This window comes from Seriola lalandi, unplaced genomic scaffold, assembly GCF_002814215.2.
Source record: "Seriola lalandi dorsalis isolate HSWRI2012SDOR001 ecotype SW California unplaced genomic scaffold, Sedor1 jcf7180002054467, whole genome shotgun sequence".
Taxonomy (NCBI): Eukaryota; Metazoa; Chordata; class Actinopteri; order Carangiformes; family Carangidae; genus Seriola; species Seriola lalandi.
The window spans coordinates 116597-136692 of record NW_019525020.1 but is presented as its reverse complement, the minus strand read 5'-3'; the positions used below and the strand labels follow the sequence as shown (position 1 = coordinate 136692).

General features: G+C 38.8%; 1 protein-coding gene across 1 annotated transcript in view; it reads right to left on the bottom strand.

The window, feature by feature from the left end:
* Window positions 1–20096, bottom strand: part of cacna1c (calcium channel, voltage-dependent, L type, alpha 1C subunit) — a gene marked incomplete at its 5' end in the record, with an annotated part of 126866 nt that overhangs the window by 17588 nt on the left and 89182 nt on the right. Inside the window, 20 exons of the mRNA XM_087175401.1 lie at window positions 4230–4313; window positions 8085–8195; window positions 8320–8478; window positions 9127–9328; window positions 9568–9714; window positions 9828–9880; window positions 9980–10087; window positions 10210–10297; window positions 13040–13146; window positions 13463–13522; window positions 14419–14548; window positions 14793–14925; window positions 15102–15171; window positions 15296–15413; window positions 16110–16224; window positions 16614–16734; window positions 17006–17207; window positions 17534–17685; window positions 17809–17882; window positions 18102–18262. Of these exons, the coding sequence (XP_087031527.1) occupies window positions 4230–4313; window positions 8085–8195; window positions 8320–8478; window positions 9127–9328; window positions 9568–9714; window positions 9828–9880; window positions 9980–10087; window positions 10210–10297; window positions 13040–13146; window positions 13463–13522; window positions 14419–14548; window positions 14793–14925; window positions 15102–15171; window positions 15296–15413; window positions 16110–16224; window positions 16614–16734; window positions 17006–17207; window positions 17534–17685; window positions 17809–17882; window positions 18102–18262 (2395 nt within the window). The remainder of the gene's footprint in view (window positions 1–4229; window positions 4314–8084; window positions 8196–8319; window positions 8479–9126; window positions 9329–9567; window positions 9715–9827; window positions 9881–9979; window positions 10088–10209; window positions 10298–13039; window positions 13147–13462; window positions 13523–14418; window positions 14549–14792; window positions 14926–15101; window positions 15172–15295; window positions 15414–16109; window positions 16225–16613; window positions 16735–17005; window positions 17208–17533; window positions 17686–17808; window positions 17883–18101; window positions 18263–20096) is intronic.

The window sequence follows — 20096 nt, the reverse complement described above, 5'->3', positions numbered from 1 at the left end:
GGGACCGGCTGGTTCAGTTTAACCATAATTCAAATCTGAATTTGCTTCAGTTTCAAAGTCAAATCAAAACTTTGAATCCAAATCAGATTTAACTACAATCATTCGTCATTGTTATATTTCTCATTATGAACTGACACAAAATAAATTTCAAAGACTACAGTGGACTTGTGGTGTTTGAGGATCTGTGGAGTGTCATTTTTGACCCAAAAGAAAGTCAAACTGTAAATGAATAAACTGTAGTCCTTTCAGGCTGAACTATACGTGCAGATGTGAGTTACTGTAGTTGTAGCTCACTGGAATCATGAGCTTACTTAAATTGAAAATGAGCTGTTTTCTCACATTGCACATCATTTTTTTCGAGCAAAAATTTCATCAGTTCAGTCAGTTCAGAAGGTAACATGGGTTTCTTGAGGACATTTTTACTCTAGATTTCAGGTTTCTGCACCTTTTTGATACAGATATTGTATGTTGTAATACTGCAACATAAAAATGGCTTTTCATTTAACTTGTAATGCGCTGGTATTGAAAACTTAAAAAAATACTATCAGAATCTTTGTTTAAATATATAGCACATAATGGATTGACCTTTTTGTGCATTGGAAAAGCATGAGAGACCCATGTTACCCAGCTTGCATTTCAGGTGAGCAAGCAACACCGCAAACCAACGAGATAGAAGACAGAGAGAGAGAGAGAGATAAACATTCATAAAAGAAGAGTCAAGTAAACTGAAAAAGCTCAAAGAGAGAAGGAGCGAGATGGAGAGGAGAAGAAGAGGCATTCCGAAGACAGAGAAAGAAAAAGAGAAATAGATGCAGTCCATACTGGCATCGTCTGCAAGACACCGCTCAGAGCAAACCACTACCAATCTGTTCACACTACTTCTACTCAAACCAAAACCAAAAATGTAAAAGAAACCATACAAGGTTTAAGAAGCACCCGCAGGTTGCTGGGGAGAATTAGAGACCCAGGATTAAGGATGGATTCTGTTTCGATGACCACAAAAAATGCAGCTAATCTAAGTCAACAGGCACCCAACAGAGCAGCAAAGTGGGTGCACTCAAACAAGATATTTTGCCCATTTAATATTTAGTAAAGGCAAAGTGATAACATTTTAAAAGCTGGCCTGTTACTGCACTTCACTGTGCACTTAGGAATGCAGTAAAAGAGCGCTAGTTGCTGGCAAACTGCTCCTATTAGTTTCCAATCGCATTGCTCAGTACGTTAAAAAGCATTCCCTTGTGCTTTAGTGCCTGGTGAAATGCAGTGGCAGGCTAAAATTTAAAACGTTTAAGTGACAGGGTCCCAGTTCAAAAACAGTCAAGAGTTCTCACAGGATTGAAGTGCGGAGGGTTTCTTAAAAGAGAGAAAAAAAAAGAAAAAAAAGGAAAAAAAGAAAAAGAAAAGGTAGCTTGGGCATCTCATCACCCAAATCATTAAAAACCATCAAAGAGGAAAAAACAAAGACTTGGGGCATGCCTTTAGGTTAGAGGTGAGAAAAGAAAAACAGTGGATCATTCAGAAATAACTGCAAACCAATCAACCAAATCAATCAAACCAAATCAAAGGCAAACTCCAAACCAAAGTGTGCAACATCAGTGACTTGTATAGATGACAAAGATGTATATCTCTGGCCCGACAAACCTCAAGATAATCGTGGCTAATCGATTCAATGGTCAAATATCGTCAGTTGACATAATTTATTAAAGGTTAGGATTTGGTCTATGTATATATTTATGTAACTTTATATTCTCCTCTCTCTAGACACAACTACTGTATACTTTGCTTCAAAATCAGATAAATTCATTGTCTGCAGGGCAACAATAGGATACAGACATTTATGATACATTTGTAATTCCCGACATCAAATTCCTGCAATAACTAGATAGAAAAACTGAATAAAACATATAATATCCAAGCACAGTTTAGAGTGTTGTTTATAAGCAGGTTTGTCAGCCTCTCATGGGGACAAATGGATTCCCTTTCTAAAGGCACGAAAACAAGTGCCAAGCTCATACGCCCCTGGGATCCACTAACCTTATTTGTATGCCTGACCAGTCTGAGGTGAAACACACTGCATTCCATCACGGTGCAACATACCAGTGTACCCGTGTGCATATCCTTTCCTTGCTTCATGTTCTCAAATGGATCCAGCAGCATACTTGCGGTTGAGACTGAGAGAAGAGTTCGGCCAAACCTATGCTGAACCCACTTAAGTTATCTGGTTTTCAAAAGAAATTAGCCAATAACAGATGTGACATAATCAAACAATTACATTCATTTGCTTTCTTGCTGAGATTTAGATGAGAACATTTCCGTGTCTTCTGGTTAAATATGAAGCTGGAACCAGCAGGAGGATATCTTAGCTTAGATTGGAAACAGGGACAAAGTTAGCCTAGCTCTGTCCAAAGGCAACAAAATCCTCCTGTAAAACAGCAACTTATTGTTTTTACACTATAATTTTTGCAGATTACAGATTAATTTGCAGGCTTAAGAGGTAAAGGTTTTACCTTTCAATAGAGCCAGCCTAGCTGTCTGTCCCTGTTTTCAGTCTTTATTTTATCCTACAAAAAAACACTACATTATTGCATTTAGAGGATGATCCACAGGGAGATGAGATGATGTATATTTTAACTGATTTGTAGGGGCCAAGCAAAGCCGGTATGCGTGTCTTTATAAGCTGACACACAGACAGCACATCAAACTTGACCTCACAGAGAACTGCCTTCACCCACTGAATTGCCACATTTTGACTTCTGAGTTATTTTCACTGGATGTTTGCTACTCGAGATTTTTGTTTGCAGATGGAAGACGAGGCATCAAATGGAATGAAAAGATATACTTTCCTACAAAAACCTCCTTCACAGTATAAAGAATGATTTTTTTTAATGTGACATTCATCTCTTTGGCCAGTTTAATAATAGTACAAAATTATTTTCTTCTAAGGCTAAAATGAAGTGGAATTCTGCCCAGTCACACTTTTCATTTTTGCATGGTTCTCAGACTATTCTGCCAAAGAGCGCTTTAAATATCACATGAATAAAACACCAATTATCCCTGAAGTGTAAATACAATAGACACTCAACATTTGACTTGTGCTTGGGATATTCATTCTTATTCAGCCCCACTGTTGAGCATAGGGCCTTCACGTCGATGATAAATGAATTCATACATACATTTACATAAATTTCATGGGTCCTGAGTAAATCCATTTATGGATCAAATTGTTCCCCATGTCTACACAATGCTATTGTTGGACAAAAATAACAAAAAAACAAACAAACGAAACAAAAAAAAACGCAATAGCAACTTGTATTTTTCTTGTATTTGAATTTAAAGTTTCTCTGGTGATCTATGAATTGAGAGTTTCATGACCCTGCGGTCAAAAAACACCATTGTCCAAGAATGAAAATCTGCATTCCTTCATTCTTTCCAAAAAATCTAACATTTGTAGAAAAAGTGGTTCTTTTCTGAAACAGCAAAAGATTTCTGAAACAACATTATATTTAGTACCAGGCCTGGATATACCACCTTTATATCTGTCATGCTATACAGTGTCCATCATGCCAGGGGAATGGACACTATCCCCTGTGGCAGTGATTAAAGATCAAATAAACCCAATGTGAAACCAAACCCAGTGCTGAGACAATGCAATAGGTTCTATTGACAAATGCAATAGTTTTTGATGCTATTGATGCTCAGCAGACCGAAGCATGAATACCCATCTGAACAGTTTCAAATATTACAAAATCAAAACAAAACACTTGCAATTAAAAGAAAATTTGGTCTGCAGCCTTATTACACTGCTGAATATAAACTGAGTGACAAGGTACAGGTGTGGCAGAACATTGAGAACAAGTTCGGAAACAAGTTGTTTTGCTGCCTCTGATGTTATAATTACATTTTAACAAATAATATGATGGAACGAAAAGAATCGACCATGTAAAAAGATATTGAGATGTTGAGGGAAGAAACTATAAAAATCGTATATTCATATGTTTTAAATTACACAAACCCTTCAGAGAGGACTGTGCTCTGTTTTGATTGTGCTACATCTGGCTGTTTTCACTGCCAGACTTATTCAGCCATCTCTTAAGTTCAAATGTTGTGCAGCTGAAGTTTCCTAATCATTTGAAAGCATGCGAGATGGGTATCGGTGCTCGGCCTGTTTGTGTGTGTGGGAATGGCAGAGCAGGCAGGCAGGAAGGGAGGGAGGGAGTTGGACTACTTACGTTAACCTCAGTGATCGCTATGTCAACAATGCTACCCACAACTATCAAGGCATCAAATGTGTTCCATGCATCAACAAAATAATGCTGCGTAGGGGTGGACAGGACAGAAAAACAACAGAAAAAAAGGACAGAACATAAGACATTTAAAAAAATGGAAAGAACAGAAAATAAAGGAGAGAGGAGAAAAATAAGAAAAAAAATATTATATCCATGAGCACAGGAGTTTTTAGTAGGAGAGAGGGAAAGAAACAACAAAATTAAACGGCAAAAAAAGAAAAGAAGTTGCAGTCTGAAAGAGATGGACAGCAGAGGAAGAGCAGCGGCGATCGGTCATGCTTATCCATGAGAGGAAAATGTCAACAACAAGAACAACAGTAAAGAACAAATTGCAACACAATCACAACTAAAAAATGCCCCTGCTGCTGCAGTTAGAAAATGAAAAGGCGTGTAAGGCTGTTTGTGATTGGTCAGTGAGTTAGTTCAGTTAGTTAGGGAATCAAACCTGAGGACATGTCACAGTCTGACAAAAATTGAAAAAAAAATTCAAGGACCCAACAACATTTGAGATACTGTAAGGAAGGAGGACGCAAGACCGAAACCCTTTGCGTTCAAAGCTAAACCCTGCTTCTGTTGCCTCTACTTTTTATGAAACACAGGAAGAAGCTTGTTCTTGTTCAGGAACCTTTGCGGCTGGGGGGTCCCCTGAGTGGAAGCGGCCATCTTGGATTTAAGGATGGAAGAAGAAGAAGGAAGACGAAGGAGAGAAAACAGTGGCAGACAAAGAAGAGAGCAAGATGAAGAGAAAAGACAGCACAACACAGAATAGACACAAAGAAAAGGAGAGTTGACAGAAATGAAAGATTTAGGGGAAGTAAGAGGGCACAAGACAGAGAGAGAGAGAAAGGAAGAGAGAGAGAGAGAGAGAGAGAGAGAGAGAGAGAGAGAGAGAGGGGTGTGAAAGTGGGCATCGTACTTACGTTGATCTCACTGAGAATGACGTCTATTATGCTGCCAATTACGATGAGGAAATCAAACACATTCCAGGGATCACTAAAGTACCCCTACACAGGATGAGGTGAGCAGGAGGAGGAGGAGGAGGAGGAGGAGGAGGGTAAGAAAGGTAGGTTAGAAGGAAAACAACATCTGCTGCCACTTCGCAGCCCTATTAAGGTGGTATGAGGTTGTACAGTGCACTGAGAACAGAAAAATCTGTTACGCTTGATGAAACAACACATGAAAGGACACATTTTATTTCTAATTCTAATGAACAGAAACAACTTGTCTCCTTTACAGTATCTGTTCATCAAGTGCAGCTGAATTTCCTGCTCCGTTAAGGATGGCGTGTTAGATAGCAGTTATTTAGGTCTTCTGCCTGCATCTAGGGATGATACTCTAACGCTGTGGCAGTGACTATGAAAGGTCACTTTGTTTACTTAACTTATTGTGGGCTATACATCATCAGCAGTGGTACAGAGTGGGCACTTATGAAAAACATCTTTACAGCATCAGGCCAAAACAGTATTACTTACACTGGTAAAATAAAATGACACCATCTGTACTGTAAACAGAGAGAGGTGAATCTGAGAAAGTTATTATGAACCTGGGACTTATTTCTTGGTGTCGACACACCTGCTTGGGTATACTTAAGTGAGCTTGGAATGACAGCCGAGCTGGCCGGGCACAAGGCCTTTCAGAATGATTTCCATATACTGTCAAATAAATTACATCTCATTCAGATTCCGGCTAACTGTTTTCCAATAGTGCACTCTGTAAACCTTAAGAATAACTGTATAACTTTCAATAACAAACATTAAGTTGTATACACAACAACATATCCTATTAATTTGTTTGCTCAAACTGGTAAATTGGAGCATACAGAGGGATGCTGAGAGAAGATCGATCTTATTGATCTATTTTGAGCTTCATCATCTGTCATCAGCACCTGATGTATCATCATAAAAATCAAAACTCTTTAATTTAGTTGTTTTGAGGTGTAAGATTATTAATGTAAAACCAGTTAAATATTAGTGAAACAGAGCTCAGCACTAGTATCCAAAAGCTGATGTATGCATTGATTAAAACTGAACATATGCTAGATTACACAGGCTTTAATAATTTGGGGTTATGCAGGAACTATTACACACCAATAAGAGATTCATAAAAAATGTACTCAAGCATTCAAACCAAAAAACACAGTAAAAACAGCAAATCGTTGTAACTGTTGCTGTTCCATGGCGGAGACTGAGATAGTGAAACCTGTTCAAAAGTTAAATGCATTAGCACAAATCTTCTACATAGAATAAACATTACTGCAGCTAATTCCAGGTGTCTGATTTGACAGCTGTAATACCTGAGAAGTAAAAGTGTTAGTAAGCTGGTCCTCTCCGTGTGACAGCTGTTTAAGGCAAGAGCTTATCAAAGTCAAACCATAGAAAACAAGGTACATCCTAAAGTTGAAACTCACTCACCCACCCAGTGTTTTGGAAATAATAAGCCAATTTCATTAGCATTGTTCATTATGGCTTGGGAATATGTCATCATTCCGTACTATAGATTAAACTGATGAAAGAAGACAAACAAGTATCCGTTTGTTTATTTGTTTTAAAGAAACCCTCATTAAAAAAAAAAAAAAAATCTGGCAGTTTAAAACACCCTTACTTGAGGTAAACATTGCGTAACATTACATAAATCATGCACTGCAGCATGATGTCAATTTCCAAGCCCTAAAAGTTGTCCTGCATGGGTTTATTCTAAGTGGGTCTGCCTATGCCTGAAAATACTACAGGCCACGCATTATGTTACTCAGACTAAATGGTCTAAGTAGATAATTACTTTCAAAAGTTATTACAAGATAATCATCTTTCATCCATCCTAATAAAATGACACATTTTGTAGAACATGATTTGGACTTTGGAGCTAATTAGAAAAACAACAGAATTAAGTTTTAAATAGTAGTTAGAAATCTTTGGCTCCCATGCTGATATTTTTGTGGATGACATTCATTAATTTCAACGACTAACTTCCAGCAATTAACTTAAAACTAAAAATAATGGTATTTTTTAAACCAGTGGTAGTTTGAATTCATAGTTTAGAACTTGGTTATAATGTACTGATTTGAATGAGCAAAGTGACTCTGCTACTGTTGCTAGGTATCCTGGAGGGGAGTCTAAAAATAAGACAAGGAAAAAATTACCCTTAGCAGGCGGTTTGATTTTAACATCATATTTCTCCAACTAACTTCAGTGTATTAAAGAAGTCAGACAGTGAGCTGTGAAGTATAGAGCCGTTATGTGTTTTGTCATTGCTGTGTGATTCTGGAAACTTAAACTCATCTTTTGATTTACTACCTGTGCTGTGCAACAATAGAAGATAAGAGTACAAATGTAATATTAAATTATGTTTTTGCTATCGATTGTGTTCAAGGATTTTCCTTTTCATTTTTTACTCTGCTCCAGAAGATGGAAGCATTCCCATCTGTTACTGTTTAAATAGCTGATGCACCGAGAACTTCTATGATTGGACCAATAAACCCACGCATCTACATGTACTTCACAACAACAGAAGGGTAACAAGGGAGCAGTGAGATTAAAAACCACATGATGCCGTCCACTAATCATGTTTTACATCCATGGTATCGTAATTACCATCTGGTGGAAATCAAAAAGGGATAAGGAATAAACAGAACAACATCAGTAAGAGGTTATCTGCAATAAATGTGATTCGATGGCTGAAATGTCTGTTTTCTCTTCTCACTGGTTGCAACTAGTACATAGATTTGTATATTATATTTTGTGTGCTGCTCTACTTTACTGTAGTCTCTGTTATTTTATCCTGCGGTTAGAGTAGTGGACCTACCCTTGGTTTGAAGGCAATCAGTTTAAGGATCATCTCCACAGTGAAAAGTCCAGTGAAGAGCATGTTGAGGATGTTCATGGCATCATTGAAATTTGAGGTCTGTCCATGATGCTGCAAAGACACACAAACACTTCAGTAATGTCCACCGAGTGGTAGTTTTATGGGAGGTGCCGCGATGGTTATATTTCCCCATTTTATGTGTGTATGTGAATTAGTCAACGAATGTGTGACTCACCTGCATGGCCAGACAGATGGTGTTGAGAAGGATGAGTGTGAACATCAGGTACTCAAAGTAGGTGGAGTTGACCACATACCACACCTTGTACTGGTAGGGGTTCTTAGGGATGTAGCGGCGCAATGGACGGGCCTTCAAGGCATACTCCACACACTGACGCTGTGATACACACACACACACACACACACACACACACACACACACACACACACACGTAAATATGCACCAACACTGACATTTTCCTTTAAATTTATCTGCTGATGTAGTTTCCCAACTCCTGTTCATTCTGTCTGTCTGTACTCAGACCATCACGGAGGAAAAGCTGTACAATTGTCTTTTGGCAGTCTACAAAAGCCTTTTCCATCCCAGACGATTCTTCTATTCTCTGTCTACGTTTCCATGCTTTTTCTCAGACATGGATCATCGCAAAGAACACAGATGCAGGGACTTGGCCTAGCTCCTTCTTTAAGCTTTAGTCTCATCTTCTGTCTGAACTGCTGCAGCTCCCTCCTGGCTGGACTCCTGAAGTAGTTCAGCCCCTAAAACTCATGTTCAGCCTCTCCAGATTCTTCCATGTGTCACCCCCACTACCTGGCCTCCATTCTTTCTCCCTTGTGCCTCCTGAATGACAAAATGACTTTCCCACTTCAGTCAGAACAGCAGAGTCACTCCGTCTTCTACTGTAACATGAAAACTCATACTTCATGTCTATTTAGCTGCTAGACAAAAAGCATAAAATGGTAGTTACACAGCAATGCTCTGCACAAATTCAGTTATAACTTCATATTAAACACCCACGGACACTACCTGGTTCTTGTCCAGCTCACAGTTCTTATATTCTTGCTCTCCTTGCTCCTGGAATGTGACAATGACGAAACCGACGAAGATGTTCATCATGAAGAAGGCAATGATGATGATGTAGATGATGAAGAAGATGGAGATAACCACACGGTAGTTGTAGATGGGCCCGACATCCTCAGCATGAGAGTCTATGGCCCGGTACAGTAACCTGAGGGCAAGCAGGAGAGAGAGGGAAGATTCATCGAGTGACAGGAGGTCAATATATAGGACAGTAAGAGGAGGAGAAGAAAGGCACTTAAACCTTAATTTCCTAAAGTAAAACACTTTAAATATTAGAAATGTTATGGGAGGATACTGAGAAAAAATTTAAAAAGCAAGCACACAGTGTACATACAATAGGCAACAATATATATTGTATGTGCATTGTGTTTGCATGTAGACACACACCCTGGCCACCCCTCAAAGGTAGACACAGCGAACAGAGCCATCATGCCTTGCAGGACATCATCAAAGTTAAAGTCACTGTTCTCCCACAGTCTCGAGGCTCTGACAGGCTTCCCCACGTCACCGTCTTTATACATGATGTAGGAACCCCTATAAATACAAGAAGACCAACACATACACACAAACACAATATTCACATCTTTGTTTCATCCAGTTGTTAAATAGAGATTAACAAGCATGTGTGTGGAGGAGGGATCTCTTACCTGCACTCTGCCTCAGTCTGTTTAGAGGTGTCGGAACAGTAGAAGAACTTGCCCTGATGGAAAAGCATAGAAATGTAATACTGTACGTTAGCACAAATTTTAAAAAACATGGTCATAACAGCTCTTCCGTCTAACCTTCCTTTCCTCTTTACCTTAAAGAGTTGTACTCCAATACAGGCGAACATGAACTGGAGCAACGTGGTGACAATGACGATGTTGCCGATGGTCCTGATTGCCACAAACACGCACTGCACTACATGCTGGAAAACACACCAGAAATGACAGTAAGTATATATATAGACGTGTGTGTGTGTGTGTATGCGTGTCTTCTTAGGAACAGTGTAAGTGTGTTTTATGTGTCTTTATGTCTGATTGTGCTAACCTTTAGTCCCTTAGCTCTGTTGATGGCTCTTAGTGGCCTGAGCACTCTCAGAACTCTCAGGATCTTCACCACATTAATTGCAGTGGACCTGCAAAACACAGGAGATTAAATTACTGAACCAGTCAATCTGATTAAACACAAATTTTACCACTGAGACATATTTGCGAGGTTGGAACTACACACATCCTAGGGAACCTTGAATAGCATCTGTGTTTAAGATTTTTAACACAAACAGCGGACATTGAGACAACTCGACACACAAGCTAAGGAAATTCAAAAGATAAAAACAAGTGAACAGAAACAAAATCGTATGTGATTCTCAAAAAGAAAAATAATGCTGAAAACATTTTAAAAAGAAATAAATGAAAATAACCATGATTCTTTTTAAAGATAAGTAAAGGTGGACTTAAATTGTGCAAAATCAAGAATATATGTTTGCTTAATACTATCGTTACAGAAAGTATGCAAAAAAAAACAATGAATCATATTTCAAACTACTCTTAGTACTATAACAAATAACAGGGGATTGGAAGAAATCAAACATCTTTATTTAGCTAAATTCAAGTGGCCAAATAAAAAATTATTTAAACTCCAGTTTGTTAAATTACAGAAATGACTATTCAAATATGAATCATATACTTGTTTTAGAAAATTATATTGTTGACTGATAGCACCTCCTCTAAAAGTATTGGTTATTTATCCATATCAGGTTTTGTACAATAACAAAAACACACAGATACATATGATACACGGACAAACATACATGGTGCAACACACACACAAACCAACAGAGAGACACAAACAGACATTCACAGGCAAACAGAGCATTATTGTGCTATAAGAGAGTGTCAGTATGGGCCAAAGGTCAAAGAGTGTGCCCTTTTAAAGGAAGTGGTTCAAAAGAAAAGTTTTACATACAAAACAAAAGAGTCAAATGAATACCTTGACATTTTGAATTTTATTATAAATATTTGGAAAAAGCTTGAACGTTGGTTCTTCAGTAATCTGAACGAGGCTGTACGAATGTAATTATTACTACTTGATATCTGCCAGTATCTTTTATTTTTACTTTAGGTGAGAAAGGCTAATAAGCCAGTTATTCAGTTAACGGAAGAACAAACACAAAAACCTTTTCCCACAGTATGACAAAGGTAGACAGAAAAAAATATATTCAAAATGTCAATGTATCCATTTAAGGGAGTGACTTTTTAAATGGTTAAGGGAGTGATTTAAAGGGAAAGACATTACTCTGTGTTGACCTTTAAACAGACAGTAAGGAAAAGACCCGTTTCGCAACTTTTCACACAGGAAGGTAAAGTTTAAGGGCAGTTAAAGGTAGTTCATGTGGAGCGGGATGTTATCAGTAACATTACACAGTCAAACCAGCTGTGAGGATATGTTTTAGTGACAGTAGGATCCAGACAAATGTCAACTGAATGTTAAACACAACTTTAAAAAACGTACTTCAATTTACTGAGCTGATGGGGATGAAGAACCTGTTACTGTACACTATTTATCTGATGAGGATGACATGCAGTGTTCGATCGAAAATAGATATCAGGTCTTCAGATATTGTTTTATACTGGCCGAGCTGCCATGGTTCTTTCATGTCTGCTGATGTTAGCCATATTTCATGCTGCTTTCAAGTCATCTGCAATATCAATAGTGTATATAAAGTATGACTTTTCTGCTTTTACAGCTTTTCTACAACTAGAGAAGAGAGATGTATAGATTTATACTCAATCAGATAGATATGTAATCATTGGGTAGTAATAATAGTAAAACAGCATCACCGCTAAATAATTAAACAAATAAACCGCCTGCAGACGCTACCAGATGCAGCACCGTCACAATTAATTTGACTGTGAATCATTCAAGAAAAATCCCACCCACTTACTACCTTTAACGGGGAAAAACCACTGAGTTTTAGCATTCAGATGTCATTTCTATAGCCCAGGAGAGTTCACTTTATCCAGAAATATGAAAACTCAGTCAGACCTGCTCCCAAATCTATGACAAGGAACAGATGAACAAACCTACTACCATTAATTGGATATGATATGTGTCTACAGTATCAGGGTAATTTACCCAAAGAAACACAACAAACCCACGTTGCTGCTGCCTTTAAAGAGGCATTTTGGCATGCATTTCCTGTAAAAGCACACATAATAAGAAATTACCCATTTATTATCTATACAGTAAAATCCTGCTAAACTACACGTGTCTATAATGTTTCTATTTTCTTCCTTTGAAGGAGGCTTCGACTAAACTCTCCAAGACCATAGAAATACCAACTCAAAAGTGTGACAGTTTTACACATTTAAAGTGAAGGTCTGTTAAAGGGGTAATTAATATGGACTAATATGGACTTACGTCGAGAAGTCTAGTCTATTAAGGATTAGAGACAGAGAGTGTGGTATAGCATATTAAACATCAGAGATATCAAAGCATTTCAAAGGAGTTATTTGGTACAAGAAGCAGAGAACATTTTTAATAAACATCACCAAGAGAGAAAGGATTGGGAGTAATGAAGTGTAAAGTTGTTAGAGAATAGAGAGAAGTATGAAGCATAGGGCAATTTACTAACGAAAACATTTTCCCCACTTAGCCACTCCATTTGATTTGTGTGTACTTGGACTGTGTCTCATGCAGTAGTCACTATTTGGCTGACTGGTGTTCTCACATGTAATAATACAAATGTACATTTCATGACACTGTAAGCTACACTAACGTTGTTTGGGATTGTTGCCACGTAATTCAGGTGCACAAGACTTTAGATTGAAAAGAAGAAGAAGCCGAAGGTGTTTGACAGGCATTATAATGCACTCACTGTATTCCAGAGGAGATGAGGGACACACTGACCACCACCAGGTCCAGGATGTTGAAATAGTTTCTACAGAATGAACCTTTGTGGAGGAAGGCTCCATAGGCTGTCATCTATAGAGATCAAAGGGTCAAATACCACAGCTTAATACTGCACATGATGAGCATATATGATGGACCACATACAGGTTCACATATTATCTGCAAATAGTTCTTAGCCTTTGTTTTAGCTGCCTTTAAGTACAAGGTGAGAAGGGAATTTTTGGAAACACGGCCAAATATCAGCTGCCTTTTTGAGGCTTTTCTGACTCCCACATGCAGAGAGGTTTTAAAAAGATTTGGACCATATCAAACTACAGAGAATGCGTACTGTAGCACACAAAGATCATGTAGGCCACTAATCCTACACCGTAAATGCCAAACACTATACCTTAAGAATGATCTCTATGGTGAACAGTCCAGTGAAGACATGATCTGCATAGCCCAGAATCTGAAAATACAACAAAGAGCATCGTTGTTTTAGGATTAGATGAGTACTACACAAAAGCATTCCTAGGGTTTAGAAACACAACATACTGAAATAATAATGCTGAAGTTGAGGTCAAAGGATAATTAATTCCGATAAGACTGAATTAGACATTGAAAACAAAACAGAGTCTGAAAAACAGGATGAATTATGTCATTAAGGTTTAAGATGGAGGTTAATTGAGTAGACTAATACACAGCAGCCCATACCAAAGCCATGGAAAATACAATAAAATAGATCTTTATTAGCCTCCGGGGGATTTGTCTTGCTTACTGAGAGAAGAAACAATGTACAGAAACAGATACAACACACAGTGCACAGTCTTTGCATTGCATGTGCAGTTCACAATTATAGACTCCGACCCAATAACAGCCATAAGCACATCAGTATATAAACAACATAGTGATGCTTTATTAGTGTTCTGATGTTGCATAGAAATGTATAGATAATGTTTCTTATATTTTGAGCTTGGAGTCAGAAAGACAGTTGTGTGTGTAAATTAAACAAAACTATCAATAAATGTTCTTGGTTAAATGCTGGTGAACAAAAAGCCTGAAGGGTATAATTTTTTTAAGCATGCTTTTTGTATGTTTTAACAGGCGTTTCACATCTTCTTAACATGAAGTTAATCACAGTTACAGTACTCTGGAAGAAATCTCATTAAGTGTAACAGGCCAGTCACAATAAGCTTAGGCTCCTCTATATGTTGCTGTTAGAAATAATCCATTTAGTACAGAAGTAATGCGTGTGCAACTAATGATGGCTACAGGGTTCCCGTCTGTTTGTGCCCTAATGTATATTCAGCCTTGTATGTGTTTATACTGTATTTACGTACATAATGTGTATTTTTGGTTTGTCACCTTGTTTCTGAAGGAGTCATTCTTGACTGGGTCCTCTGCTGCAAGACTGATGCTGCTGAGCAGGATGAAGAAAAGGATGAGGTTGGTGAAGATGTTGTGGTTGACGATCTTATGGCAAAGAACCCTGAATCTAGAAAATAAAGTGAGAGAAACACAGGTAGAGAGAGACAGAGTGAGATAATCGTATTCGAGTCTCTTGATAGACAAAATAACCGGAAATTTCGAATGATCAAGAAATTTAAGAGATGGGAATCAAGAGGATGATAAAGCACAGACAGAAACAGACTGAGATTAGAAGAAACAGAAGACAGGGAAGAAAAGGAAGGTATACGGGAAGAAACAAAAAGAGAGGCAGAACCGTGGAGTTTTCTTACTTGTTGGTGTGGCTGAAGATGAAGAAAGCACGGGCCTCAGGCATGGGAATGGCTTTCTCCTTCAGCTGAATGTCGGAGAGTGGCCGCGGCCTCGGGCCCACTGGCATCTCTGGCTCATCATCATCATCGTCTCCTGATGAGCAGGACAGAGAGGAGGAAGAGAAAGAAAAAGGGAGGAAGGAAAGATATGAGAAAAGTCGTTTTTTTTTGTTCATGTACAAGTTCATTCATGTACTCATTTACTCATTTACCCACCCACTCCTTAATACTCCTTACACACATATGGTTTGCGGCTGTGCTGTGCGTTACCTATGTAATCATTTGCAGGATATGGATTCTTCTCTTCAGTCTCATCTCCACAGTAGTCATCCATGTTGATCTGCAGAGGGAGGGAGTATTACATTAATTCATCTGTTCATTAATTTCTCCGAAAACATACATGCATGCACTTATTGGAGTATGTGGCTACTTCAGTCTTTCTTGATGTGTGTGTCTGTGTGCACCTTAGTAGCAGTGTTGGTCTCTCCATCAGAAGTGATGGACTTCAGCTCTATTTTCTCCTTCTTCTCCTCCTCCAGAGGCGGCTTCTCGTTGACATGACGCTTCTCTGGACTGGCAAGCCTGGAGAAAAGATCCTCACCTTAAGCATTTACCCTTTTCCCAACCCTAGTGGACTGAGCCCACGTTAATCTACTGTTTTTTTTTTTATTGAACCACATATAAATTAACACCGCAAGGACAAAATAAACACTTTTAAAAAATGTCACATTTTCAATGAGGGGATGTATTTCAATCATAGAGAGTGGCTGTGCTGTTATAATCACACCAAGAGGATAGTGGGCAGGCAAATTATTGTTTTCGATTACACTTTTTCTTCAGATCAATACAAGTTGCAACCAAGAAGGAGACATTTAATGATTTGTGTCACCGAGGGAAACAGTGTCTTCCTCAGCTGCACTAAAAATCTCACATTACCGTTGCTGACAAATTACCTTTGCAGGCAATGAGACGCTAAAATTACCCAATAAAATTGGTTTAGACAGCCTGTCTTAAAAACCTAATAATACAGTCATGTTCTAATTGTCATTTTTAGTAGTTTGATTTCAAGGCTCCACTATCAGAATCCACAAATATCTTTGGGCATTACTGACTATCCAGGATGTGGTAAGATAAAGCTTTCCCTTCATGCCGTTGAGATTTGCCAAACTCTCTAACTTCCTCTCCCCTTACCAGTTACAGACACAAAAATGTTTTCTTTTCCTCTCTTTCTTTTCTTCAGCCAACTTGTACCTGTCTTTCTTTCTCTTTCCGCTTTACCTGGCCAGTTTTTTCCTCTCTTTCTCCTCTTCCTCTTCTTTCTGGGCAGATGTCAGGCTCTCAGCATCGGCCAGATTGTCTACAGCGATGGCCAAGAAGACATTCAGTAGGATATCTGTTCAGAGGGTTGAAGTTAAGGATGTTGCTGATCCATCAGATCAGTCAGGTTGGCTGCAAACAATCCTGGCAGGCTACGTGAATAATTAGTAACCTTTCTGCACCTGAAAGACACTGAACTCCCAACTGCTTGAGTGGCGATACTTAGTGACCTACAGCAAACAGTTCTGGCTTCCTCCTATGCAAAACAGATCCTTCCCTCCTGCAACTGCATATGATTTTATTCAAATCACAAGTAGTCACACTGTTATCAGTTTGACGGGATAAAATTTATCTCCAGACTTGTCACAGGTTGATATTTCAGTCCTTGTCATCATTTATCATACCTCCACCTCCCCTCAGATCCACATCACCTATCTCATGTAGACCTCTGCAGTGGTAGGATACAGTTTCCGCAGATGAAGAGGATGATGAAGTAGATGCAGACCAGCATGCCAGGAAAAGAGGGTCCACCGTACGCCATGATGCCATCATACATCACAGAGTTCCAGTCCTCTCCTGTTAGGATCTGTGGAAAAAGAAAGAAATGGAGCAAAAATCTGCATAAAGAAAATCTTTGGATTTAAATTAGATTTTCACCTGCGTCAGTGATAGATTAGATTTAATTTCATTCAAAAACTCATAGTAGTTTAAATGACTTCTAAACTTTGTTGTACTGAGCAAATTAAGACCATAATTTCATGGACACAAGCTGCGAATTGAACATGAACCAAGATGGAAGAGGAAACAGCAACAGAACAAGACAAGACAGAGAGCAGGAACATTTATAGTGTCCTTACCTGAAACACAGTCAGCAGAGATTGGGGAAAGTTGTCGAAGGTGCTGCGTCGGGTCTCGTCGAAGTTGAATTTTCCACCAAAGAGCTGCATGCCGAGCAGGGAGAAGATGATGATGAAGAGGAAGAGCAGGAGCAACAGGGAAGCGATGGAGCGAACGGAGTTTAGCAGGGAGGCCACCAGGTTGGACAGTGAGTTCCAGTATCTGGGGACGGACGGACATCCAGTTAAAACTGTAAACTCTATTATAAAAATATATGATGATGTACAATTATAAAAGAACATTCAAGTGAAATGTAAAATGTGTCCTTCATTCATAACTTGGTCAAGCAGCATTCTCTCTTTCCTGTCTATAGAGTGCAAAATGATGCATCCAGAGGACATTGGGTAATACAATAGATGCTTTCATTGTCCAGTATAACAGTATCTGACATTCAAAGTATGTGTGTGTGTGTTTGTGCAGACGGACCAAGGCACTTGTTAATAAAACTCTGTTCAGTAAATGTCGATATTACAAATGTCTTTATTAACCTGGTTATTTTGAAGATTCGTAGCAAGCGTACACAGCGTAACACAGAGATGCCGAGAGGAGACATGATCTTGGTTTCCACCAGAATGGTCTCCAGAATTCCTCCACATACTACGAAGCTGTCGAAGCGGTTAAAGAGCGAAACAAAGTACGCCTGTAGAGAGCGAGGGGAAAAGACAAAGAGTGTAAAGGTAGAAAACAGTGGTCAGGAGTTTACGTTTGTCAGGACAATTGTAGAAATCACAAAACTAAAAGCATTGACTTATTAGCCTCCTACCTGTAGGCCCAAACTGTACATCTTCAACAGCATCTCACCAGTGAAGAGTGCTAGCAACACCTTATTAGCTATGTCTGAGGAGAAAGCAGGAAAGGAGAGAAAGAAAGGAGGCATGAAGGAATGTGGAAGGGGTGGGAAAAATAAAAAATAAGAGAGGAATAAAAATGGAGATGACATGGGTAAGGAGGTGGAGGTGGTAGATAGTGCAGAAAGGTGAATAATCTATCACAGATTAGACATATGTCAATTTTTGTGTGTATGTGTATGAATGTGTGTGAGATGTGCTCATATACCTTGTACATCAGTTAACCACTGAGGCTGCTGGTGATGTTCAGAGGCGATGGTCAGAGTGTTGAGGAAAACCAGGAAGATGACCAACCAATAGAAAACCTGTGATTTGACCGCCGCCCGGCACTTCCTTCTGCAGAGTCTGTTCCACCTTCGCGAGTAGCGACTGAGAAGGAGAGATTGAGGGAGAGAGAAAAGGAGAGAAGGAAAGGTGAAGAAATGTGGGAGAGAGAGGAGGAAGGGAAATGAAGAAAGGTGAGAAAAGAGAGAAGGAGAGGTGGGAGGATCAGAGACAGGGCGAGAGGAAGGGAAGGATGGAGAGATGGGGAGAAAAAGAATTCAAGGGGCAAGGGATGAATGAAATACGGAGAGGCAGATGAGGGAAAAAAGAAAGATAGAGGAAGAGCGAGTGCCCATGAGAGAAGAAACAAGAAAAAACAAAGAATGATCAAAAAGAAACAAATGAAGAATAGAGTGAAAAACAAACAGCCGAGGAGAAAGAAAAGAAAAAAAGTCAATTAGTTTTGTCTTCGGAGTAGTGACATCACCCCTCGGTCTGTGGTTGTCTGTTGTTTGAGAGCAGAGCTGTGGAACAGAGTTAGTCATCCTCAAAGACGTTTCACACCAAGGAGAGGCCTATATGATGAGCTTTGTTGCAGAATGAGATATGCACCATTTGAGAAAAAAACCAGAAACACTTATTCTTGCAAAATGATTGAAGGGACAAATTTAAAGTGAAATGTGTTATATTGTGATTCACACTTCAATAGAAATTCATGCTTCAAAAGAAAAAGTGGTTCATTATTTTCGCATAACAAAAACATATGTTTTTCTCTGTAGACAATGCAACATGTTGTTCTGTGTTGACTGCGGTGCACAAAGTCTATTTCACTTTTCTTGCCCTCTACTGTTAAAACTAAGTTATTGTTTCTGGTTATTACCAGCTTCGCACTTCGCAATCACATCGATGCCAAACAGTGCACTCAGTGGGTCATATCATTTTTTAAATACGCCCGTGTACAAATGATTTGTAAATCGTCATTATTGTCATAATTTCCTTAGTGAGCGAGATCAAAGCAACTGAAGATAGCACATTGTGTTTTTGTGGTTCTAACCGTGGAGAAGCTGTGTTCTATATGTTTTATATGTTCATGTGTTATATATCATCCCGGACACTTTGAGGGAGGAATCCAATAAGCCATTACTGCCGTTTAATGTGTTTTTTACTACTAGCTACAAGTACAGTGTGAAAATGGCAACATGTAATTACAAGAATTTGCTCCAAATTACCTTAAAGGTTAATGAGGAGACAATAATTTGCTAATAATAGACTGGTTTTAAGCAAAGGAAAAGAGGAAAAGAAAAGTGGACAACCACCCAAGTACATTCTCATACTGCAGAGGTAGACATTGGTAAATTAGGTAATTAATGTATTTATCATCTTCTGTTTAAATGAGCTAAATAAATCCAAACCACAGCTGCGCTTGTCAGGTATCTCTCTGTATTTATGTGGGTGTCTATCCATTATTTGTACTTGACCCTTTTGTCCACAACACCAGACATAATGTAGCTGTAAGGAGATTTGTCATGTACTATAATTGCCAGGCATCTTTATTAAACAAATCAACACAGCTCAGGAGGAAGTCTTCTCCCTCTCTGCCTGTACATCATTCATGTTTCACCAGTCTTCTGTTTCATTGTGTGAGAGCTGCTTGGAGTCAGTTATGGCACACAGCGGCTTCTGCCATGATGCACACACTGAATGTTACATGAGACACGACTCACAACACAACACCAGCGGACATGCATTCTTACAGTCAAAGACGTGTCATGTCTAATATGTCTGTAATTGTTAGTTGGGATAACATCTTCACTGACCTTTCAGAACAACCAGTTTTACAGCACTTGGTTAATAAAATGTGCAGAATGAAAGTACATCTTCACAGGTAACGCATTATTTTTTCTGATCTTTTAGTGGACAATACACGTCACTGTTTTGA